Genomic DNA, 26,192 nt, shown 5'->3' on the forward strand with positions numbered 1-26,192 from the left:
AACACAGTACTCAATGGTGAAAGATGAAAATGTTCCCCTTAAGATCAGGAACAAGAGAAGGATGCTCATTATTCAACATTATACTGGATGTTCTAGCCAGAGTAATTAGGCAAGAAAAAAGAAATAAAAACACTCAAATTGCAAAAGAAGTTAAACTATATCTATTATCAGAGGACATGATCCTATGTTGAGAAAATCCCCCAAATATTCATATTGATATTATTCATATTTCCTTATAATAGCACAGATGTCTTCTTTTATTTCCTGGTTTCCAAACCAAATATCTTTATTCAGCAAAAACCATAGGGTTGAAGTTTGGAGATGAGGTATGGGTTAGACATGTAGTCTCCTGTGTGTAATGAGGTCCTTTACCATCCTCAGTGGTTGTGCAAGTGTCTCTGAATACTACACACAGTAACTTTTTACCACATTCTCATGGGTTCAGATATAATTTGAAGCAGACAGCTATGAAACTGGACTCATCTTGCAACAATGAACTTTTACTGATATGAAAGTAGTCCTTAAAAAACAGAATTTCTCATTAACATGGGAATCTAGTTAATGAGTATATCTCACATCATCAGGACTCAAGCATATATTATGGTTAATTAGTTGTTACAGAAAACAATATATTAGAATCAACTCAACACCAAGGTAGGTTTGTTTTGGTTGTTTTTGTGCTTAGCAAAAAACATTTACTAGATCAGGTGTATACGATTTTTCACACACGTGATCACTTATTTTTCTTTAGAGATGAAATTTCTTTGGTTGAACCTGACACCATTTGTTGAAAACATAATGGTTTATTAAAAAAAAATTTTTTTTTAATGTTTATTTATTTTTGAGACAGGCAGAGACAGAGCGTGAGCAGGAGAGGGGAAGAGAGACAGGGAGACAGAATCCAAAGCAGGCTCCAGGCTCTGAGCTGTCAGCGCAGAGCCCTACATGGGGCTCAAACTCACAAACCGAGAGATCATGCCCTGAGCCGAAGTTGGACGCTTAACTGACTGAGCCACCCAGGTGCCCCCATAATGGTTTATTTTTAATGACATAATGCATTCAACCTGTATTTATCAGAATGACTTTGTCAAGTACATTTTATAAATGAACATGTTGTTTTTGAAACTGCCTGAGAGCTATATATATAGCTATATAACAAGAGTTTCCAAATATAAATGTTTAAAGAAATAGTAACAAAAAGCTCAGAGCCAACCTGAAAACAGTTCAGGGGTTTGCCGGATTAGAGGAGGGGCAGTGATTCTATGAAGGAAAGAAAGCCATTTTTGTTTCATAATTTGATCTTGCTGTTTTAAAATGCATGTTCCCTGGGGTGCCTGGGTGGCTCAGTCGGTTGAGCGTCCGACTTCAGCTTGAGTCATGATCTCACGGTCCGTGAGTTCAAGGCCCGAATCGGGCTCTGTGCTGACAGCTCAGAGCCTAGAGCTGCTTTGGATTCTGTGTCTCCCTCTCTCCCTGCCCCTCCCCTGCTCATACTCTCTCTCTCTCAAAAATAAATAAACATTAAAACATTTAAAAAAAAATAAATAAAATGCATGTTTTCTCTCCAAATAAGGAATTCATTTCCAATAGGGATTTCTTTTTTCCCCTAAAACTGAAATGCTCTGTGCTACCCCATCATCACACTTGCAATTTCTGAAGCTACTGGATGCAAAGCACATTTATCTATCTTCCTGTTGTGGATCAGTGTAGCAAAAGTGAGTGCTAAGACCAATGTTTTTCTCTCTCCTAAATACTTTCTCTTCTAGAGAACAATTCTATCATAAAATGTCTAAGAAGAGAATAAAATGAGAAAAAAAACTAGAAAAATATCGTAAAATATCAAATGAAACCATTTCTAAATATTATAAGCCATACCATTCCTTATTATTCCTGTATTGCTAATATAATGTAACATCGTATCATAAAATCTTAGTGATGAAGTCTTCTGGGTGTTACTTCCAATGCACCAAATTACTAACAACAACACTGCATGGGATGTTCATACCTAAACCATTTATTAAGATAGCTGGTTTATCTAAGTCATAGCACTTGTAATATGCTATATTCTTGATTTAATACTTATACAAGCTTAGATATATTTTTCTATTATAATTCTAATCGTTGTTTATAATCTAATCATTCATTTATTTCTTTAGTGCATCAGGAAAATCAGCACATTGATTGCTGTAGGTGAGAGTTGAGATTCTTTAAACACTTTCATGCTTTTTATCCACTGACTCCCACAGTCTTCACATCCAGGGCTCCCATCCTATCCAAGTTCTGCCAAGGATATTGGGGTCTGTTGCTTGGTCAATCAAGCACTTCACTTGAGCCTCTTCTGACAGTCCACTCTCTGGTTGCTGGGCACGGATGTTGTGATCTTTGTTCCCTCGTGCTACAGCCACATAATCTGCAAAGGCAAGTACGTTCTCATGGCCCAGGAGGAGCTCATCACTGGAAAAAAGATTAAACAAACTCAAAATCATGAACCATGCATTATTTTTCCTTTGTTGCCTGCATTCCTAGCTATCCTATCCAAATGTTTCCTCTCATCACTTATAGAACATTTTCTGTGGTTTATGATCTTGAAATCAAGAGACTGGATTTGTAGGAACACAGAACACAAATAATGTTGCTATTAACATTTGTCTACAGGTGCCTGGCTGGCTCAGTTGGTAGGGCACGTGACTCTTGATCTCAGGGTCATGAGTTTGAGTCCCATGTTGGGCACAGAGATTATTTAAAAAAAAAAATAAAGCTCATCTACTAAAAAATCCTAAAAGAAATAAATATGTATCTATATATGTAAACATTTGACTACAAGTTTCTGTGTAAATGTATACTTTCATTTCTCTTTGGTGTGTGCATAAGACTGGACTGGAATTACAAGCCCAAATGGTGATTCTATATTTAACTTTCTGAGGAAATGCCAGACTGTTCATAGCAGCTGCACCGTTTGCCATTCCCATCAGCAACATACAAGGGCTCCAAATTCTCCACGTTTCCCAACACAGGTTATATTCCACTTTTTTATTAGAGCCATTCTAGTTGGTCTGAAGTGGTACCTCACCTGTATTTCCCTCATAACTAATAATGTCAGGCATCGTTCCATATGCTTATTGGCCATTTGTACACCTTCTTTACAGAAATGCCTGCTCAAATCCTTTGGTCATTTTTTAAAGGGGGTTGTTTGTCTTTTTATTAAGTTGTAAGAGTTTTTTAATGTATTCTAGATACAAGTCCTGTATCAGCTGTGACTTTCAAATACTTCCTCCCATTCTGTGGGTTGTCTTTTTACCTTACTTTCTTGATGGTATCCTGTGAAGCACAAAGCTTAAATTCTGATATGAATTTACCTATTTTTTTTCTTTTTTTGCTGTGCTTTTTGGTGTTATACTTAAGAATGACAAAAGTCATTGCCAAATCAGGTCATGAAGATCTACCCCTGTGCTTCTGAGTCTTTTATAGTTTTAGCTCTTACATTTAGGTCTCTGATCTATTCTGCATTAATTTTTGTGTATCGTGTGGGATAGGGATCAACTTTTGTTCTTCTGCCAGAGCCATTTGTTGGAAAGACCACTGGTACCCCTGTCAAAAAAACAACTGACCACAGATTGACAGCTACTATTACTTAATTGTAAAGTCCAACTTTTATCCCTCTTGTGAAGCATCTCTATAAATTTCTATTTGCTTTAGACCTCAATGAGAAAAATTTTCTTTTACGTTTATTTGAGAGAGAGAGAGAGAGAGAGAGAGAGAGCACGCATGCACGTGTGACTGGGGAGGGGCAGAGAGGAGAGAATCCCAAACAGGCTTCGAGCTGTCAGTGCAGAGCCTGATGCACTCACGAACCGTGAGATCATGACTGGAGACAAAATCAAGAGTCGGATGCTTAAGTGAGCCACCCAGGCGTCCCAACAAGAACATTTTTGAAGCTAACCTAAAGGCTAACTCAATTTGGATTCTTGCCAACAATGTGGATTCTCCACATCTGTGTGCTGTGCCAACCCAGATCATATTTTCTCCTAAAAAGGACAAAAGCAATTTTAAAATCTAAACCTCCTCTTACATACCAATATTATTGTAATTGCCTAAAAATGCTCCTGCTGTTCTTCACATTGGTACTGGTTATTCCAGGCACCGACTTGAAGCCTGAAGACTGTGCCAAGAGGGCAGAGGCCAAGCACACAGGCTTCGGAGATACAGACCCTGCCCAGCCTTGCAGAAGTTCACCTCCTTAAGCCATGCTTTTTTCATAAAGCCATGCTTTATATGTTAGTCATTCTTTAGTAAATAGTAGCATGTTGGTGTTTTGTTCACAAATAACCATCTTACCAAGTAATAACTGCCGGATTAGCACCTGCTAACTTTCTCTTAGCATAATGTATTTTCTGGCGGGGATACCAATTCTTTTCAGTTACGTTTACTTCTTGAATCCATGATCCTCCTTTTTTTAGCATTTTCTGTTCAAAATTCTAAAGGAAAAGAACATGATGTTCTCTGCTTATTATAACAGTATATATGATCACATTAAAACACTGAACCAGTAATGATTTTAAAATAAATATCTATAACTAGGGGGAGCTTTATACCTTTTTATACACATTCTAATAGTAGTAATACACATAACAGGGACAAATGACATCCCTATCAAGGATGCCATCACTAAGCTTCATTCTTTTGGGGCTTACTATTTATGAAAGCATCATGTATCTTTATAATCAAGGAAGACTTCACATGAAACAGATTTTAAGCTAAAAGTTGTCTCAGAAATCAGACCTAAATCCCAATAGGTCTACATTAACTCCTCATTAGAAATATACTCATTTGAAACAACAGTTTTCTCCAAATGACGATTATGTCTCTTATCTGGTTTACAGGTCAACTGACCCCAAATGTTAACTTTAAGAAATACTGCACAAAACAATGTAAATATTTTAATAAACAAAATTTGATACATTTCCAACATATGACAGGAGATGCCAGATCAGTCACTGGTATGTTGTAATGAAAGTAAAAAGAACAAATAACCCTACTTTCCAGTCGAAGGAAGGTTCCTTTACAAACACGTCCATGGTGTTGATAAGCAGGTCTGAGTGTGAGCGGAAGGCTCTCAGTGCATGCACCATGACACTGCACATAACACCTGCTTCTTTCATTGGTAACATCAGATTGATAAATTGGCGAGTCAGACGAAAAGGCATCAACTCAGGGACAGGCAGAAACTAAGGAGGGAAAAACATGGACAAGAAGGAGGACATATGAACTAGAAACCTCAGGGAAAAGGCACAGAGCATCTTCTCATAGTTATTGTTCACAGTGAGTGAGAAATGATATCGGCTGCACAGATGTGAACCCACTGCGCCCAAGAGTACCCAACACAATCATCTTTGCACAAACCTGTGTGTGTGTGTAGGACCACACAGCCTGCAGAGATTTATAAGTGCAGCTGAAAATATTCAGGGTTTAATGTCAGAGAAAAGATTTGTATCACATCTTGTGCAAGGCATTTTGATTATGGGGCTTCATAAAACCTTATAGTCTTCCCTTTTAATAGGAACACACTTTATTCTTGGCTCTAGTTATATAACTCATCACACCTTTTTTTGTTGTTTATATTCTTTTTTCAAATTTTTATTTAAATTCTAGTTGGTTAATATAGAGTACAATATTGGTTTCAGGAGTAGAATTTAGTGATTCATCACTTACATACAACACCCAATGCTCATAACAAATGCCCTCCCATCTAGCCCATCTCTCACCCACCTCCTTCCATCAACCCTCAATTTGTTGTGTCTTTTAGAGTCTCTTATGGTTTGCTCCCCTCTTTATTTTCCCCCTCGCATATGTTCATCTGTTTTATTTCTTAAATTCCACAAATGAGCATCATCATAGCTTCTATAACCTGTCTGAACAAGGCCAAAACAAAGTTGAGATGATCCTTTATTCTGCAAGAATGTCAAATTTTATGACCATGACAAATCAATCTAATTGATTTAAAATCTATCCATTTCCAGAAGGTCCTAGGACTATGGTTCTAAATCAGGCAAGAACAATGAGAGCAAAGTGAGCATACCTGAGTAGCTGATCCAAATGCATGTCCAAAGTCGATTCCAATCATTTCGCCTGTCTCCATGCTTACCATGAAATTGTTCAGATGTCTGTCGCCAATGCCCAGAATCCAGTGGCTAATGCACAGAAGAGCATGAGAGCTGGCAAAGTGGGAGCGGAGTGCCAGGAAGGCCTCAGGGCCCGTGCTCATCTTCAGAAAGGCCCGCCTGGGGGAGGGAGACATGATCTCTGTAGTCTCTGCTACACCACCAGCTAGTTTGTAAAGTCAGAAGGATACTCACTTTAAGAGATCAGCTGGCACTCTACTTTCCCTTCTTCTAAAAGATGTGACTGTTTCAGTACGACTAGCTGCCCTATGATTTAATAATAGGAAATACCTAATTAGAACAAATTCCTATGACTTGAAATTTAAAATTTGAAATAATTTACACTGAAGCTCAAATATCAAACAGCTAGATTTTGATGATCTCTCGGAAGCAAAACGTTCTAAGAAACAAAAGTAAATGCACAACTTTGAGAAGAATGAACTAGTCACTAAAAAGGAAAATCAAAACAAAACTTACTTAAACATTGACACGTAAGCGCCCACATCATGTTTCCCAGACATCTTTGCCAGCCATTCTCTATATTCATGTGGTGGTGCTCTGGGATCACTAACAAGTAGGAAAAAGGGAACCAGCAGCAGGAAGATATTTAGCATTGTAAATTCAGAGGCAAAGATCACCAAGAATTAATTGAAAAATAGTGAAAAGGCAGGGAAATAAATATGACTTTCAATCACATTTAATATTAACACTGAACCCATGTTACTCTGGATCTAGAATCTCAATATATTGTCATTTATTCTTAGTTACTCTGAAAGAGACAAAAGCTATTTCCTATGCAAAAATTCAGGCACAAAGTGATCAGATACAATAAACTTCCCACCTCACATAGAGAGGAACAAGATGAATTAAATGGAAGTGCTAATGATCCAGGCATACAGTTCTAAAAATCTGGTAGTGGAAGAGAGCCTTAACAATAAGGCTCTTTTTGGCTTGCCATACTCTTTTGTCGCCATTTCCAGTATGCAGATACAAACAAAATCAATATTAAATACAATAAGGTATTTTCTTTTTTTATTATTATTTTTTTTTAAATGTTTATTTATTTTTAAGAGACAGAGAGACAGAGTGCGAGCGGGGAAGAGGCAGAGAGAGAGAGGGAGATACAGAATCTGAAGCAGGCTCCAAGCTCTGACCGGTCAGCACAGAGCCCGATGCGGGGCTCGAACCCACCAGCTGTGAGATCATGACCTGAGCCAAAGTCGGACGCTTAACCGACTGAGCCACCCAGGTGCCTCCCCCCTCTTTTTTAATGTTTATTTTTGAGAGAGAAAGAGAGAAAGACAGAGTGTGAGCTGGGGAGGGGCAAAGAGAGACAGAGACACAGAATCTGAAGCAGGCTCCAGGCTCTGCCCTGTCAGCACAGAGCTGGACATGGACCTCAAACCCATGAACTGTGAGATCATGACCTGAGTCAAAGTCGGATACTTTACCGACTGAGCCACCCAGGTGCCCCAATACGGTATTTTGTTAAATGACAATGGTTTTGAATTGAATTTACAAAGCTGTTTTCAGTAATGTTTCACAGGCAAAACGCCGTATTGGGCTGTTGGAAACACGTTTTTTGCACGTTCAGTCACTTTGGGGTTGTGTCAAAAGCTTTAAGTTTTCCTAAAAAGAAATCTGAAGACAGAACTATATCATATGTTACTTAGAAGTTCAATCACTTAAGATGAATCTTTTCTGAGTTACTACTAAGTTAATTTCACAACAGAGCTCTCCATTTCAATCTAAATTCTCTCCTAGTTTCAAATGGGATGTTTAGGCCAGGAAACAAAACAAAACAAAAAATCAAATAAATAAATAAGGGGGCCCAGAAATGACACTGGAAACACGAGGTAGAGGAAACGTGATCTAAAACAACGTTACTCCGAGGTATTATGACTGGGGAGTAACAGGCTTGCAGGACATAAGTACCCAGGGAAGGGCTGAAGGAGTATTGGGGCTCTAAGTCACCTTGTATAAGCTGCTTTCTCCTCTTGTGACATGTGACTCAAAAGAAGGTCCTTCAAGGTAAAAGTATTTTCAATCCACTCAATTAGTCCTAATCTGAAAAGGAGAATGAACAGTTTATGAACACAAACCCAAACTGTTCTTTCTAGTCCTGCAGAAGCAAAAGCAGATTTCTTCATGTCAGTTCTTCACTTACCATCTCCACATTAAGTCTGGAAAGCAGAGGTTTACAAGTGCTTATTATTCTGTTTAGCTCTTTGTGAACGCTAAATAAAACACTGAATTGTCAGGTGACTTTCAAGCCCAGCTCTGTAACCTTAAATGGGGACTGGGCTGAGTGCCAGAATTTCCATTCATGTAAGTCTGTTCTAGAATGACCATGTGCATTGGTCTCACCTGGAGGTCATGGGTATGACACGGTAGGTCTTCAGCTGCATGTTTCTCTGGCTACAGGCGGCATCCTGAGAAAGGAGGACATTCATGACCTCGAAGAGCTGCTCAATCCGCTGGTCCTGGCGCAGGTCTTCACCCCCCTTGACAAGGAAGGGGTACTCTTTCTCATCATGGCCTCGGATGATGATGCGCTTCGGTTTTCTGATAGAAGCCATTACTTTTACCTTCAAGATTTATTAAAATATTTTAGGTGCAGTCTAAAAAACTGACAAAAAACCCGATCATATTATCAAAAGAGGAAAAGTAAGGCTGGTTGGTACTCATTCCTCAAAGAGAGACTCTCTTTGAAGACAGAGTCAAGCGACAGAAAAATAACAGACTCTAGGACCAGCAAAAGATGTGTTACCTGTTCAAGCCCTACTGCTGTGCCTCCAGAAACTTCATATTCCTTGCTACATTTAATTGCTTATAAATGTGGATATCCTTAATAATGAGCAACATATATACATGTTAACTTCCTAAAATTACTTAACCTAACCCCACATATATTTTATAGAAGATACATACATACACATGCATACACACAGTTTACGTTTTGAGTTTGTTACATTCTTAAATATGACGGATGTTGACACATCAAAACATTATATTAAGAAATTCAGTAGACTGTTGGGAAGGCGAGGAGAGAATATGGCGGCGTAGGAGGACGCTGGGCTCACTGCGCGTCCTGCTGATCGCTTAGATTCCACCTACACCTGCCTAGATAACCCAGAAAACCGCCAGACGATTAGCAGAACGGAGTCTCCAGAGCCAGGCGCAGATGAGAGGCCCACGGAAGAGGGTAGGAAGGGCGGAGAGGCGGTGCGCGCTGCACGGACTGCCGGGAGGGAGCCAGGGCGGAGGGGCGGCCCGCCGGCCAAGCAGAGACCCGGAGTCTGGCTGGCAAAAGTGGAAGGGCCGGATGGAGTGTGTTCTGACAGCAAGCGGGACTTAACATCTGGAAGGTTATAAGCTAACAGCTCTGCTCGGAGAACGGGAGGGCTGGAGGACAACGGGAGGGAGAGTTGTGGAGCCCCGGACGACAGAGCTCAGCTTGGCGGGGAACAAAGGCGCTCGCCAGCACCATCTCCCTCACCCATCCCCCAGCCAAAATCCCAAAGGAAACCGGTTCCTGCCAGGGAACTTGCTGGCACCCCACAAACGCCCAACGCTGTGCTTCTGCGGATCCATCCCTCCGGAGGGTCTGACTCCCTCCCGGTGCCGCAGGGCCCCTCCCAAAACAGATCTCTGAAGGAAAAGCGAGCTGAGCCTCCCTCTCCCACCCCTGTGCACCTTGCCGATCCACCCCAGCTAATACGCCAGATCCCCAGCACCACAAGCCTGGCAGTGTGCAAGTAGCCCAGACGGGCCACGCCACCCCACAGTGAATCCTGCCCCTAGGAGAGGGGAAGAGAAGGCACACACCAGTCTGACTGTGGCCCCAGTGGTGGGCTGGGGGCAGACATCGGGTCTGACTATGGCCCCGCCCACCAATGCAAGGTAATCAAGACAGCACAGGGGAAGTGCCCTGCAGTCCCGCACCACTCCAGGGACTATCCAAAATGACGAAACGGAAGAATTCCCCTCAAAAGAATCTCCAGTAAATAACGGCAGCTAACGAACTGATCAAAAAGGATTTAAACAATATAACAGAAAGTGAATTTAGAATAATAGTCATAAAATTAATCGCTGGGCTTGAAAACAGTATACAGGACAGCACAGAATCTATTGCTACAGACATCAAGGACTAAGGAACAGCCAGGAGGAGCTAAAAAATGCTATAAATGAGCTGCAAAATAAAATGGAGACCACCACGGCTCAGACTGAAGAGGCAAAGGAGAGAATAGGGGAACTAGAAGATAAATTTATAAAAAAAGAAGAAGCTGAGAAAAAGATAAAAAAAATCCAGGAGTATGAGGGGAAAATTAGAGAACGAAGTGATGCACTAAAGAGAAATAATCTATGCATAATTGGTATCCCAGAGGAGGAAGAGAGAGGGAAAGGTGCTGAAGGTGTACTTGAAGAAATAATAGCTGAGAACTTCCCTGATCTGGGGAAGGAAAAAGGCATTGAAATCCAAGAGGCACAGAGAACTCCCTTCAGACATCACTTGAATCAATCTTCTGCACGACATATCATAGTGAAACTGGCAAAATACAAGGATAAAGAGAAAATTCTGAAAGCAGCTAGGGATAAACGTGCTCTAACATATAAAGGGAGACGGATAAGACTCATGACGGATCTCTCTACTGAAACTTGGCAGGCCAGAAAGGAATGGCAGGAAATCTTCAATGTGATGAACAGAAAAAATATGCAGCCAAGAATCCTCTATCCAGCAAGTCTGTCATTTAGAATAGAAGGAGAGATAAAGGTCTTCCCAAACAAACAAAAACTGAAGGAATTCGTCACCACTAAACCAGCCCTACAAGAGATCCTAAGGGGGACCCTGTGAGACAAAGTACCAGAGACATTGCTACAAGTATGAAACCTACAGACATCACAATGACTCTAAACCCATATCTTTCTATAGTAACACTGAACGTAAATGGACTAAATGCACCAACCAAAAGACACAGGGTATCAGAATGGATAAAAAAACAAGACGCATCTATTTGCTGTCTACAAGAGACTCATTTTAGACCTGAGGACACCTTCAGATTGAGAGTGAGGGGATGGAGAACTATTTATCATGCCACTGGAAGTCAAAAGGAAGCTGGAGTAGCCATACTTATATCAGACAAACAAGACTTTAAATTAAAGGCTGTAACAAGAGATGAAGAAGGGCATTATATAATAATTACAGGGTCTATCCATCAGGAAGAGCTAACAATTATAAATGTCTATGTGCCGAATACGGGAGCCCCAAATATATAAACCAATTACTCACAAACATAAGCAACCTTATTGATAAGAATGTGGTAATTGCAGGGGACTTTAACACTCCACTTACAGAAATGGATAAATCATCTGGACACACGGTCAATAAAGAAACAAGGGCCCTGAATGATACATTGGATCCGATGGACTTGACAGATATATTTAGAACTCTGCATCCCAAAGCAACAGAATATACTTTCTTCTCGAGTGCACATGGAACATTCTCCAAGATAGATCACATACTGGGTCACAAAACAGCCCTTCATAAGTATACAAGAACTGAGATAATACCATGCATACTTTCAGACCACAATGCTATGAAGCTTGAAATCAACCACAGGAAAAGGTCTGGAAAACCTCCAAAAGCATGGAGGTTAAAGAACACCCTACTAAAGAATGAGTGGGTCAACCAGGCGATTAGAGAAGGAATTAAAAAATATAGGGAAACAAATGAAAATGAAAATACAACAATCCAAACGCTTTGGGATGCAGCAAAGGCAGTCCTGAGAAGAAACTACATTGCAATCCAGGCCTATCTCAAGAAACAAGAAAAATCCCAAATACAAAATCTAACAGCACACCTAAACGAAATAGAAGCAGAACAGCAAAGGCAGCCTAAACCCAGCAGAAGAAGAGAAATAATAAAGATCAGAGCAGAAATAAGCAATATAGAATCTAAAAAAACTGTAGAGTAGATCAATGAAACCAAGAGTTGGTTTTTTGAAAAAATAAACAAAATTGATAAACCTCTACCCAGGCTTCTCAAAAAGAAAAGGGAGATGACCCAAATAGATAAAATCATGAATGAAAATGGAATTATTACAACCAATCCCTCAGACATAAAAGTAATTATCAGGGAATACTATGAAAAATTATATGCCAACAAACTGGACAACCTGGAAGAAATGGACAAATTCCTAAACACCCACACACTTCCAAAACTCAATCAGGAGGAAATAGAAAGCTTGAACAGATCCATAACCAGAGAAGAAATGGAATCAGTCATCAAAAATCTCCCAACAAATAAGAGTCCAGGACCAGATGGCTTCCCAGGGGAGTTCTACCAGACGTTTAAAGCAGAGATAATACCTATCCTTCTCAAGCTATTCCAAAAAATAGAAAGGGAAGGAAAACTTCCAGACTCATTCTATGAAGCCAGTATTACTTTGATTCCTAAACCAGACAGAGACCCAGCAAAAAAAAGAGAACTACAGGCCAATATCCCTGATGAATATGGATGCAAAAATTCTCAATAAGCTACTAGCAAATCGAATTCAACAACATACAAAAAGAATTATTCACCATGATCAAGTGGGATTCATTCCTGGGCTGCAGGGCTGGTTCAACATTCACAAATCAATCAATGTGATACATCACATTAATAAAAGAAAAGATAAGAACTATATGATCATGTCAATCGATGCAGAAAAAGCATTTGACAAAATTCAGCATCCTTTCTTAATAAAAACCCTCGAGGAAGTCGGGATAGAAGGAACATACTTAAACATCATAAAAGTCATTTATGAAAAGCCCACAGTTAATATCATCCTCAATGGGGAAAAACTGAGAGCTTTTTCCCTGAGACCAGGAACACGACAGGGATGTCCACTCTCACCACTGTTGTTTAACATAGTGCTGGAAGTTCTAGCATCAGCAATCAGACAACAAAAGTAAATCAGAGGCATCAAAATTGGCAAAGATAAAGTTAAGCTTTCACTTTTTGCAGATGATATGATACTATACATGGAAAATCCGATGGACTCCACCAAAAGTCTGCTAGAACTGATACATGAATTCAGCAAAGTTGCAGGATACAAAATCAATGTACAGAAATCAGTTGCATTCTTATACACTAATAATGAAACAACAGAAAAACAAATAAAGAAACTGATCCCATTCACAATTGCATTGCACCAAGAAGCATAAAATACCTAGGGATAAATCTAACCAAAGATGTAAAAGATCTGTATGCTGAAAACTATAGAAATCTTATGAAGGAAATTGAAGAAAATACAAAAAAATGGAAAAACATTCCGTGCTCATGGATTGGAAGAATAAATATAGTTAAAATGTCAATACTACCCAAAGCTACACATCCAATGCAATCACAATCAAAATTGCACCAGCATTCTTCTCGAGACTAGAACAAGCAATCCTAAAATTCATATGGAACCACAAAAGGCCCCGAATAGCCAAAGTAATTTTGAAGAAGACCAAAGCGGGAGGCATCACAATCCCAGACTTTAGCCTCTACTACAAAGCTGTCATCATCAAGACAGCATGGTATTGACACAAAAACAGACACACAGACCAATGGAATAGAATAGAAACCCCAGAACTAGACCTACAAACGTATGTCCAACTAATCTTTGATAAAGCAGGAAGAACATCCAATGGAAAAAAGACAGTCTCTTCAACAAATGGTGCTGGCGCCAGAGTGGCCAAAATGAACAAATCAGGAGACTATAGATGCTGGAGAGGATGTGGAGAAACGGGAACCCTCTTGCATTGTTGGTGGGAATGCAAATTGGTGCAGCCACTCTGGAAAACAGTGTGGAGGTTCCTCAAAAAATGAAAAATAGACGTACCCTATGACCCAGCAGTAGCACTGCTAGGAATTTACCCAAGGGATACAGGAGTACTGATGCATAGGGGCACTTGTACCCCAATGATTATAGCAGCACTCTCAACAATAGCCAAATTGTGGAAAGAGCCTAAATGTCCATCAACTGATGAATGGATAAAGAAATTGTGGTTTATATACACAATGGAGTACTACGTGGCAATAATAAAGAATGAAATATGGCCCTTTGTAGCAACATGGATGGAACTGGAGAGTGTTATGCTAAGTGAAATAAGCCATACAGAGAAAGACAGATACCGTATGTTTTCACTCTTATGTGGATCCTGAGAAACTTAACAGAAACCCATGGGGGAGGGGAAGGAAAAAAAAAAGAGGTTAGAGTGGGAGAGAGCCAAAGCATAAGAGACTGTTAAAAACAGAACAAACTGAGGGTTGATGGGGGGTGGGAGGGAGGGGAGGGTGGGGGATGGGTATTGAGGAGGGCACCTTTTGGGATGAGCACTGGGTGTTGTATGGAAACCAATTTGACAATAAATTTCATATATTGAAAAAAAAAAGAAATTCAGCAAATAATAGGATCAATAATAGGATCAGAAAACTGCATTTGAAACCAAGGTGGGAAGCTGTCTTTGTTTGGTAAAGACAAATACATCATTCTCATACCTGAAGAACTAAATACCACACTTGCAATCCACACACGGGTACCTACCCGCTCATCAAACCCGGTGATTCGTGCATGGTATTCTGGCACTGGCTTTCCTTTGCCATCATACTGACCTAAGACAAACCATAGAAGCTTTCTTTAGGTACAGTTTGTTACAGAACCCTGTATTTTAACACATACCTGTTGATCTAATTTTAAAAAGTTATACAATAAAATTTTTTACTGAAAGTTGTCTTTTAAAAAAATCTGACTTTTTAAAAATAATGCTATTATTTTTCAATTTGACTAATGGAGTCAATTATTTTTCAATTTGACTAATTAATGGAGTAGACTCCTAATTCAAAGTAATTATAGATTCTCCTAATGACAAAAAAGTATGGCAAAATTTTAAATTCTTAATAAATTTATTAAATTCTTAAAAAAAAAAAGGTAACTATCAAGATCCCAATATTACTATTTTAGAAATCAAAAGTCCTTGCTACCCCACTATTCTCCTTAGAGTCCAGTTTTGTCACCCTAAGGGTTAACTCACCAGGAATCTCCAGCTCATTTCTCAAGAATTCTACTTTGAAATCACTCATCCAGGGTGAACATTCTTTCAGATTCCCAGGTGGCTTTGAGTCTCTGCACATTTTAGATAGTAGTGAGTTGGTAATGTCGGTGAAGTCACGGAGTTTCATTCCAGGTATCTTAGAACCTCCTTTTCCAAAGTATTTATCAAATTCTTTTCCAAAAGCCTGAAATTAATAATAATTTACCTTAAATATTAATGTTTAGTTTAAACTTTGAGGAAGGTTCTAGGCTTACGTTTATAACAAGTATCCAATTATTTAGGCTTTTTTTCTGTTTTTAAGGTTTATAGTTTTGCTTTCCTTGAATGTTTCAATACTCTAAACATGAGAAGCCTGTCTTTTGTTTGTTTCTTTGTGTTCCTTTGAAAAGACAGAAAGGCGTCAGTGGGGACTTACAGTCATAAATTCTAATCATAAATTCTAATAAGGGCTTAAAAACCTTTCAACCTCTTTGTGTTCATTATCTAGTTACTGGTCTGCATCGTTATGACAAGAAGAATACTTACGAATGAGGTACTGAGGTGCCTGGGTGGCTCAGTTGGTTAAGCGCCAGACTTCAGCTCAGATCACGATCTCACAGCTCATGAGTTTGAGCCCCGCATCAGGCTATGTGCTGACAGCTCAGAGCCTGGAGCCTGCTTCCAATTCTGTCTCCCTCTCCCACTGTCCCTCCCCCACCCACACTCTGTCTCTCTCTCTCAAAAATAAATAAATATTTTTTAAAATGAAGGAATGAGGTACTAGAGTAATTCAATCAAAATGAAAAGCCCATGATTCTTCATCACAGCTGAAGAACAAAATATAAAAATACTCCTTTCCTTAATAAGGGTTTTTTAAGCCATTATTCTGGATCATAAACCAGTACAAACATTTAGATAATTTATATTTCTAAAAGCAATAATTGTAAGTCCTTTATCTTGGAACCTAACAAATATTTCTTTGTATTAGTCTCTAATTGTATAGTCTCTATATTTTTGATATAAAATAAAACAAAAACAAAACTCAAGAGTATCATTAATAGTGACTTAATAATAGTCATCAAAATTTACCTACTCGTCTTTAATTAGAAATTTTTTACAAAATTTCAAACTCACCCCAAAACACAAATCTGGTATAAATGAAATATTTGCTCTATTTTAAGACAATCCATTATAGTAAAATTGACATCTATAAAACAAACTTATTCTTTAATCTGTAAATAGATTAAAAGTATAGAAACAATCTGCAATTCTTAGAATACATGGAAAGATTATCTATTTCCCAAACATAGTCAGTACCAGCAACATATGTGAATGGCATAATGCCCTCTGAAGTGAAATTCTGTTTTGACAGATCATTATTTTAATCAATTAATGCAAATCGTATGCTGATTTGGTATGAAGCATAAAGTTCTAGACTGGTTTTCCAAGGTACTAGAAATCAACCTCAAAACAAGTATCATGCCTGGTAGGAATGATCGAGGTTCGTTTCTGCTGCTATGACACGCTCCCTCGGTTAGAGTTGGCAGAAGCTGTGCTCAGCAGCAGCTGGGAAGAAGTGGTCCACCCTAACAGATTTCCAGGGTAAAGCCTTCCCAGCACGCAGGGAAAAGTGGCCATGAATTCAAGGGATAACACACAGTCTTCACTGGGGACACAGGTGATAAACAGGGTCAGACATTCTCACACTGAGGAGACAGACAGGCAGCAAACTGGGGTGAGGGCAGGGGTCACAGCACCCTGAGAGCAGGGCAGATGGGGGAAGGCTGCAGAAGAACGGTACTGCTGAAACGAAGTCTCCTCCCAGGTGATGGATTGGCTCCACTGCGGTGGGGGACCTGGTGTCAGTTGCCATTCTGCCATTCTCTCCATTTGACACTGGGCGAGTCTCTGTTTTTCAGATCTAGCTTCTCTGTGTAGAACAAGGCATGAAAAACTACAGTCTGCAAGTCAAAGCCCACTGCCTGTTTTTGTAAACAAAATTTTATTGGGATCCTGTCAACAATATCCATTCACTTACACACCGTCTAGGGCTGCTTTTGTACTAGGGTGGCAGATCTGAGTACTTGGAACATGAGTCTGGAAGGGCCTGAAAGCGGAAAATCTGGACCTTTACAGAAAATGCATGCAGACTACTGGTTTAAGACAAAACCAACACAAATACTTTTCCAAATCTAGGATTCTACAATTCTATAAATTTCATTAATGCTAGTACACTGATTTTAAGTAAAGTATGTATACTTTCTGTTATGAGGCCCTTGCATATTCAGTACTGTGAGACAGACTTCTTACAATGTGGAGCCTAATATATGTCATAATATGGAATATAGAGAAGTTAGGGTTTTACCTTCACTTTCAGGATACATCCCTGGTCACATTCAGGCAACAGATAGTCCTGTACGTTCCCACATTCATACCATTAACTAAAACTACCCTAAGTAGGAAGTACCCACCAAAATCTATCTCTACTTACCAAAACTATATCAATTATTCATCTAATTCAAGATGCCAGTTTCATGTCAGGCAGTATTTAGTAGGTGGAAAGAAAAATCCCTGTCTACAAGTCTAAATCAGGAGGCATAAATTAAAGAAAGAATTAAATATGGTTTCCCACTCCTGAGGATCTAGACTGGTTTTCCAAGGTACTAGAAATCAACCTCAAAACAAGTATCATGCCTGGTAGGAATGATCGAGGTTTGTTTCTGCCGCTATGACACGCTGGTTTTCCAAGGTACTAGATACACAGATACTCACAGCAGCAGTATTCATAACAGCTAAGATGTGGAAATACTCCAAACGTGCATCAGCTGACAAAAGGATAAAGAAAATGTGGCAGGCCCTAACAGTGGAATAGCATACAGCAATAAAAAGGAATGAAGTCCTGACACATGCTGTAGCACGGATGAACTCTGAAAACATTATGCTGAGTGAAGGAAGCCAGTCACATACTGTAAGATTCCATTTATACAGAATGTCCAAAAGAGGCAATCCACAGAAACAGAAGGCACTTTGGTGGTTGCCTGGGAGTGGAAGCAGCGGGTGGGGGTGGGGGATTGGGAGCACCTGCTAACAGGTATGGGCTTTCTTTTTGGGGTGATGAAAATGTTAAAAAATGTGGTGATATTTACACAATTCTGAGTATAACAAAACTACAGTATTGTACCCTTTTGCTTTTTAAAGTTTATTTATTTATTTTGAGAGACAGCGCATGCATGAGAGTTGGGGAGGGGCAGAGAGAGAGAAGGAGAAAGAGAGAATCTCAGGCAATCTCCACAACGTCAGCGTGGAGCCTGATGGGGGGCTCGAACTCACAAACCATGAGATCATGACCAGAGTTGAAGTCAGATGCTTAACCGACCGAACCACCCAGGCGCCCCTTCAGTATTATACACTTTAAATAGATGGATTATAGGGTGTGTGAATTATATCTTAATAAAGCAGTTACTTAAAAAAACACTAGAGGCGCCTCAGTTGGTTAAACATCTGGCTCTTGGTTTCAGCTCAGGTCGTGATCTTGCAGTTTCATCGGTTCAAGTCCCTCATTGGGCTATATGCTGACAGTGCGGAGCCTGCTTATGATATTTTCTCTCTCTCTCTCTCTCTCTCTCTCTCTCTCTCTCTCTCTCTCTCTCTCTGTCCCTTACCCACTAATGCTGTCTCTCTCTCAAAATAAACTTTTAAAAAAATGTCCTAAATAAATAAATAAATAAATAAAAATAAATAAATAAATAAATAAATAAAAAGATTCTCCTTTGCACTAGAGACTGAAACGGAGAACTCTGGCAGTATGAGTCCCAGGACTTCTCCACATGCTTTTAAAGTTTACTAAACAAAGGTAATTTGACCAAAGTTACAACAAAAATCAGTGTGATTAATGCTAACAAAGGTGTACATAAGGTTGTTACACAACACAGAAGGAATATCTAATTCTTGTCCGGGAAGGAGGTTCAGGGAAGGCTCTACAGAAGAAATGATGCATACGTCAAGTCTCAAAAGTGAGTTCTCCAAATGGACAAGGGAGAGAAGGTAAACCCACTTAGAGGGAACAACAAGCACAAGGCATGGCAGTATGAAATCTGGACATTTCAAGTTTCATTTTGATCTCCACTGGCTCCCAGGAGCTTTTCCTGAACTGAAGGGCAACTTTAGAAACAGCTCTCATGTATCCACACTTGTCCTCAAGCCACAGTTCTTTATATACTGTATTTGTCAGCCAATCCCTTTGAATTCAGGAACTGGGTCTGTCTTCTCTTTGTATGTCCTGTAGCACTCAGGAGTATGCCTTGGACAGATATTAAGTGCTCAAAATGGTTATCAACTATAAAATGCAAATATTTTCTTGATCCAACATACACATCATTATGAAAATTATAATTACTAAACTACACACAACCTTCAAATCTAAAAATCTGAGCATGAAGAAAATAATGGAATAAAAACTCCATGGTTTTTCTATTGCCTCACCTGCCACCATCTGACATAAATACATGTATCACTATCTCACAGAAAGTATCAGATCTAAAGAAAAGGTTACAAACTCAACAGACATTTTAAAACCAGAATTATTAACAAGCCAGCAAATGTACAAACTAATCTTCACAATGGTTCCATTATCATAAAAGCAGACTACCCATACCTGAATGAACCTCTTTCTGAAAGCTCCAAGGCCTGGAACCTCTGGGTCTCCCAAGGCTGCATACATTCTTTCATACATCTTTTCAATGTGTTTTTTATTAACAGGGGTTTTTGCTAGTTCAACCTTGATATCATCAGTCCAGTCCTGTGCAGGAAAAAAAAAAAAAAAAAAAAGGGAAAAATTAAGTTGACTACAAGTAGATTTTATCCAAATTCTATGTTTTATGAACTGGAAGCTATTACATTACCTTAAAGAGCATTTCAGGATTAGAGAGCTGCTCTAGGGCACTAATAAAATCTTGAATCACTCCTCCTTGATCCAACTTAATTTTAATCCTATAAAACAATTACCAAGTTTAGGTAATCAAACATCTTCCAAAGATCAAAGCCTATGGTTTTTGTATATGACAATTACTTATATTTATATATAAAACTATACACACACACACACACACACACACACACACACACACACACACACAAATAGTCTAGGGAAGGAGCAATTTTAAAATTCTGTTCAATATTAGATGAAGAACAAAGTATGTATTCTATCAAGAAGTGAGGTTCTTTTTCTTTTTTTTTTTTAATTTTCTTTTTTTAAATTTACATCCAAATTAGTTAGCATATAGTGCCAACAATGATTTCAGGAGATTTCTTAATGCCCCTTACCCATTTAGCCTATCCACCCTCCCACAACCCCTCCAGTAACCCTGTTTGTTCTCCATATTTAAGGGTCTCTTATGTTTTGTCCCCCTCCCTGTTTTTATATTAGTTTTGCTTCCCTTGCCTTATGTTCATCTGTTTTGCATCTTAAAGTCCTCATGTGAGTGAAGTCATGTGATATGTCTTTTGCTGAGTAATTTCGCTTAGCATAATACCCACTAATTCCATCCATGTAGTTGCAAATGGCAAGATTTCATTCATTTTGATTGCCGAGTAATACTCCATTGTATATATACACCACATCTTCTTTATCCATTCATCCATCGATGGACATCTGGGCTCTTTCCATGCTTTGGCTATTGTTGACAGAGCTTCTATAAACATGGGGGTGCATCTGCCCCTTTGAAACAGCACACCTGTATCCCTTGGATAAATATCTAGTAGTGCAATTGCTGGGTCATAGGGTAGTTCTATTTTTAATTTTTTGAGGAACCAACATACTGTTTTCCAGAGTTGGCTGCACCAATTTGCATTCCCACCAACAAAGGAAAAGAGATCCTCTTTCTCCGCATCTTCCTCGCCAGCATCTGTTGTTGCCTGAGTTGTTCATGTTAGCCATTCTGACAGGTGTGAGGTGGTATCTCATTGTGGTTTTGGTGTGTATTTCCCTGATGATGAGTGATGTTGAGCATTTTTTCATGTGTCGGTTGGCCATCTGGATGTTTTCTTTGGAGAAGTGTCTATTCACGTCTTTTGCCCATTTCTGCACTGGATTATTTGTTTTTTGACTGTTGAGTCTGAAAAGTTCTTTATAGATTTTGGATACTAACCCTTTATCTGATACATCATTCGCAAATATCTTCTCCCATTCTGTCGGCTGCCTTTTAGTTTTGCTGATTGTTTCCTTCACTGAGCAGAAGCTTTTTTTGTTGACGAGGTCCCAGTAGTTCATTTTTGCTTTTGTTTCCCTTGCCTCTGGAGATGTACTAAGATGTTGCTGCGGCCAAGATCAAAGATGTTTTAGCCTGCGCTCTCCTTGAGGATTTTGATGGCTTCCTGTCTTACATTGATGTGTTTCATCCATTTTGAGTTTACCTTTGTGTATGGTGTAAGAAAGTGGTCCAGGTTCATTCTTCTGCATGTCGCTGTCCAGTTTTCCCAGCACCACTTGCTGAAGAGACTGTCTTTATTCCACTGGATATTCTTTTCTGCTTTGTCAAAGATTAGCTGGACATACGTTTTGTGGGTCCATTTCTGGGTTCTCTATTCTGTCCCATTGATCTGAGTGTCTGTTTTTGTGCCAAGAAATGAGGTTCTTAGATAAGGTAAAAGCAAATATCCTTGCCAATGATGCTGACATTTTGATGCACATAATCTGATACATATAGTTTCTGAAGTTATATTATAAAAGAAAAGGCCACATTCTCAACGCACTTTCAAACCTTTCTCTTTTCTTTCTTTCAAAAAAAATGAATTATGTTGCAGTAGACTGTGTTGAGAGACAGGTAGGTGGGTGGTAGGCAGGGCACCAGCAGTGGCAAATGGGATATGCACAGCCAACCCATCCACAAATCATGACAAAAGCTGTATCTTACTCTTGTCTTCTCAGAAACAAACACTCTAAATAATGAAACAAATGAGGTCATGACAAAAAAAAAAGCTCGTAACAGAGAATGTCAACTAGAACACCATTCCTTTTCCAAGTTTCCCTGTAAAAGTAATACACTATTGCTAGTTATATCAACAGTCTCCACTTATAAATCAAATGGAAAAATGAAAAGGATGACACTTCAGGCAGTCTGCTGAATCTTTGAATTAAAGAATAATTTCAATAACTGATTTCAAAAAGTATCTCATCTAGTCTCAACCAACAAATTACTGTCAACTATTACTATTATAAGGACAGAATGTCTCATGAATAAAATTCTAAGATGAAGCATATTTTATTTTTTTAAGTTTATTTATTTTGAGAGACAGTGTATGTACATGCACAGGAGGGGTAGAGAGAGAGAGACAGAGTCCCAAACAGGCTCTGAATTATTGGTGCAGAGCCCAATGCAGGGCTTGAACTCATGAAACGTGAGATCAGACCCGAGCTGAAATCAAGAGTCGGATGCTTAACTGACTGAGCCAGCTAAGGTACCCCAAAGATGAGATTTATTTTAAAAAAGGAAAGGGGCACCTGGGTGGCTCAGTTGGTTAGGTGTCCGACTTTGGCTCAGGTCATGATCTCACAGTTCGTGGGTTCAAGCCCTGTGTCAGGCTCAGTGCAGACAGCTCAGGGCCTGAAGCCTACTTCAGATTCTGTGTCTCCCACTCTCTCTGTCCTACCCCACTGACGCTCTGTCTCCCTCTCTCTCAAAAATAAATAAACATTAAAAGAAAGGAATTTGGGGGCACCTGGCTGACTCAGTCAGTAGAGCATGCGACTGTGCATTGTAAATTTGAGCCCCATACTGGGCATAGAGTGCACTTAAAAATTAAAAAAGGAAAGAGGGACGCCTGAGTGGCTCAGCTGGTTAAGCTTCTGACTCTTGATTTTGGCTCAGGTCATGATCCCATGGGTTCGAGTTTAACCCCACATTGGGCTCTACTTTGACAATGTGGAGCCTGCTTGGGATTCTCTCTCTCCCTCTCTCTGCCATCCCACCACCTCTACCCCTGACTCAAGCACGCTGTCTCTCAAAAGAAATAAATAAAATTTGGGGTGCCTGGGTGGCTCAGTCGGTTAAGTGTCTGACTTCGGCTCAGGTCATGATCCCACAGTTTGTGGGTTCGAGCCCCTCATTGGGCTCTGTGTTCACAGCTCAGAGCCTGGAGCCTGCTTTGGATTCTGTGTCTCCCTCTCTCTCTGCCCCTCCCCACTCATGCTCTGTCTCTCTCTCTCAAAAATAAATAAATATTGAAAAAAAAATTAAAAAAAAAAAAAGAAAATTAAAAAAAAACGAAAGAAATTCTGTAACAATATACCAGGAGTAGGTACATTCAACAAATAGATGTCTAAGATTTTCTATTCTCCAAGGATGGCTCTAATTAATTTGAAGACAAACATAAGCTTCCATGTGTTTGCTTTTTTTTTTTTTTTTTACATAAGCTGTACACCCAAGATCAGGAGTCACATGCTCCCCTGACTGAGCCAGCTAGGAGGCCCCCACGTGTTTGCTTTTACCATACACTTTTTAAAATAACCTATCATATTTAACCAACCCACCTTGCCACAAACTCCTTATTCTTATGACCAGCAGAAGTATCTTTGAAGGAATAGCTTTCACTACTTATTATAAATGGGTAGATAATCGCCTGTGGATAGTTATCAGCAATTTCTTCCACAGTGTGCTGGACAGCAACAGCTTCCTCTTTGTCCAGTAAGGCCACCATATGGCTGATCCAGCCAATGAACTGCCAGCAAGGAATGGAAGACATCTAAAACACAGAGAAGTATAACTTAATGATGAATAAAATATTTAACAGTTTTATTATAAAAGTATTATGTGTTCATCTAAAAAAATATGTATCTATATACAGAAGTATAAAAACAGGCATAAGTCTAAATAAAACAAAACATCTTCTCTCCCTCAGTCCTCTCAGTTCTTATTCCAGTGAGGCAACCATTCCACTGTTTTGGATGTTTTGCCTGCAAGTGCACCCATATTCTTTCTTTACTTGAATGGAATCAGACTCCATATACTGTCTGACAGAGATTCACCCCATTCCTTTTAGCAGCTATATAGTATTCCATTTTGCTTAACTACTGCTATATAATCAATTTTTACGTTATTTTCCAAGTTTTTCTATTATAGATAATGCTATAATGGAAATGCTACACGTTTATCACTTGTGCTATGTGTGCCCACTGGATAAATTCCTACAGGTAAAACTACTGTGTGAACATTAATAATTGTAAAAAACGTTGCTAGATTTCCCTCCAAAAAGATTTTTCAAATTTTCATTTTTCAACGTTTATTTATTTTTTGGGACAGAGAGAGACAGAGCATGAACGGGGGAGGGGCAGAGAGAGAGGGAGACACAGAATCGGAAACAGGCTCCAGGCTCTGAGCCATCAGCCCAGAGCCCGACGCGGGGCTCGAACTCACGGACCGCGAGATCGTGACCTGGCTGAAGTCGGACGCCCAACCGACTGCGCCACCCAGGCGCCCCACAAATTTTCATTTTTAAAAGTGTAATGAAAACTCCTATAACTCAATACCAAAAACCCAAATAATCTGATTAAAAAATGGGCAGCACAGCTCAGAAAACCGAGACTCTCCCCCTAAGGTCAGAAACATGACAGGGATGTCCACTCTCACCACCGATGTCCAACACAGTCCTGGATGTCCTAGCCTCAGCAATCGGACAACAAAAAGAAATAAAAAAGCATACAAATTGGCAAACTTTCATTCTTTGACAAAGAATGTCAAAGATAAAGACATACAAAGCATACAAAGCAGACCTACAAAGGAGACATACAAAGCAGACAAAGCACACAAAGACAAACTTTCATTCTTGACAAAGAAGTCAAACTTTCATTCCTTGCAGATGACATGATACTCTATGTGGAAAACCCGAAAGACTCCACCAAAAAACTACTAGAACTCATCCATGATTCAGCAAGTCACAGGATATAAAATCAATGTATAGAAATCCATGGTGGTGGTTGCATTTCTACACACCAATACACACCAATAATGAAGCAGCAGAAAGAATCGATCCCATTTACAATTGCACCAAAAAACTGTAAGATACCTAGGAATAAACCTAACCAAAGAGGTAAAAGAGCTGTATGCTGAAAACTATAGAAAGCTTATGAAAAAAACTTAAGAAGACACAAAGAAATGGAAAAGCATTCCATGCTCATAGATTGGAAGAAGAAATATTGTTAAAATGTCTATACTACCCAAAGCAATCTATATATTCAGTGCAATCCCTATCAAAGTAACACCAGCATTTTTCACAGAGCTAGAACAAACAACCCTAAAATTTGTATGGAGCCAGAAAAGACCCTTAATAGCCCAAGTAATGTTGAAGAAGAAAAGCAGAGTGGGAGGCATTACAATTCCAGACTTTAAGCTGTATTGCAAAGTTGTAATCATCAAGACAATATGGTAGTAGCACAAAAACAGACACATAGATCAATGGAACAGAACAGAGAATGCAGAAATGGCCCACAAACGAATGATCAACTAATCTTAGACAAAGCAGGAAAGAATCTCCAATGGAAAAAAGGCAGTCTCTTCAGCAAACAGTGCTGAAAACTGGGCAGTGACATGCAGAAGAATGAACCTGGACCACCTTCTTACACCATTCACAAAAATAAATTCAAAATGGATGAAAGACCTAAATGTGAGACAGGAAACCATCAAAATCCTAGAGGAGAACACAGGCAGCAACCTTTTTGACTTCAGCTACAGCAACTTCTTACTAGACACATCTCCAGCAGCAAGGGAAACAAAAGGAAAAATGAACTATTGGGACCTCATCAAGATAAAGCAAAGCAAAGCAAAGGAAACAATCAACAAAAATAAAAGGCAAGAAATGGGAGAAGATATTTGCAAATGACATATTAGATAAAGGGATTAGTATCCCAAAATCTACAAAGAACTTATCAAACTCAACCCCCACCCCCCAAAAAAAATCCAGTGCAGAAATGGGCAAAAGGCA

The 26,192-nt window shown here is 39.3% G+C and overlaps 1 protein-coding gene across 3 annotated transcripts in view; it reads right to left on the reverse strand.

Annotated features, from left to right (window-relative positions):
* Window positions 1-1,993: 1,993 nt before the first annotated feature.
* The window catches only part of PRKDC (protein kinase, DNA-activated, catalytic subunit), a 203,295-nt gene continuing 179,096 nt past the window's right edge, over window positions 1,994-26,192 (reverse strand). For 2 of the 3 annotated variants that reach the window (XM_047842188.1, XM_047842190.1), the window contains 13 exons: window positions 23,746-23,957; window positions 20,120-20,207; window positions 19,873-20,016; window positions 15,219-15,423; window positions 14,732-14,799; window positions 8,526-8,746; window positions 8,133-8,225; window positions 6,636-6,725; window positions 6,354-6,425; window positions 6,077-6,278; window positions 5,037-5,225; window positions 4,336-4,475; window positions 1,994-2,454 (listed from right to left, as the gene is read on the reverse strand). In XM_047842188.1, the coding sequence (XP_047698144.1) occupies window positions 2,250-2,454; window positions 4,336-4,475; window positions 5,037-5,225; window positions 6,077-6,278; window positions 6,354-6,425; window positions 6,636-6,725; window positions 8,133-8,225; window positions 8,526-8,746; window positions 14,732-14,799; window positions 15,219-15,423; window positions 19,873-20,016; window positions 20,120-20,207; window positions 23,746-23,957 (1,929 nt within the window). In that variant the 3' untranslated portion in view covers window positions 1,994-2,249. Of the gene's footprint in view, window positions 2,455-4,335; window positions 4,476-5,036; window positions 5,226-6,076; window positions 6,279-6,353; window positions 6,426-6,635; window positions 6,726-8,132; window positions 8,226-8,525; window positions 8,747-14,731; window positions 14,800-15,218; window positions 15,424-19,872; window positions 20,017-20,119; window positions 20,208-23,745; window positions 23,958-26,192 lie in introns of those variants that run through there. The other variant, XM_047842189.1, reaches the window with a different exon arrangement.

This window comes from Prionailurus viverrinus, chromosome F2 (genome assembly GCF_022837055.1).
Source record: "Prionailurus viverrinus isolate Anna chromosome F2, UM_Priviv_1.0, whole genome shotgun sequence".
NCBI classification, from domain to species: domain Eukaryota; kingdom Metazoa; phylum Chordata; class Mammalia; order Carnivora; family Felidae; genus Prionailurus; species Prionailurus viverrinus.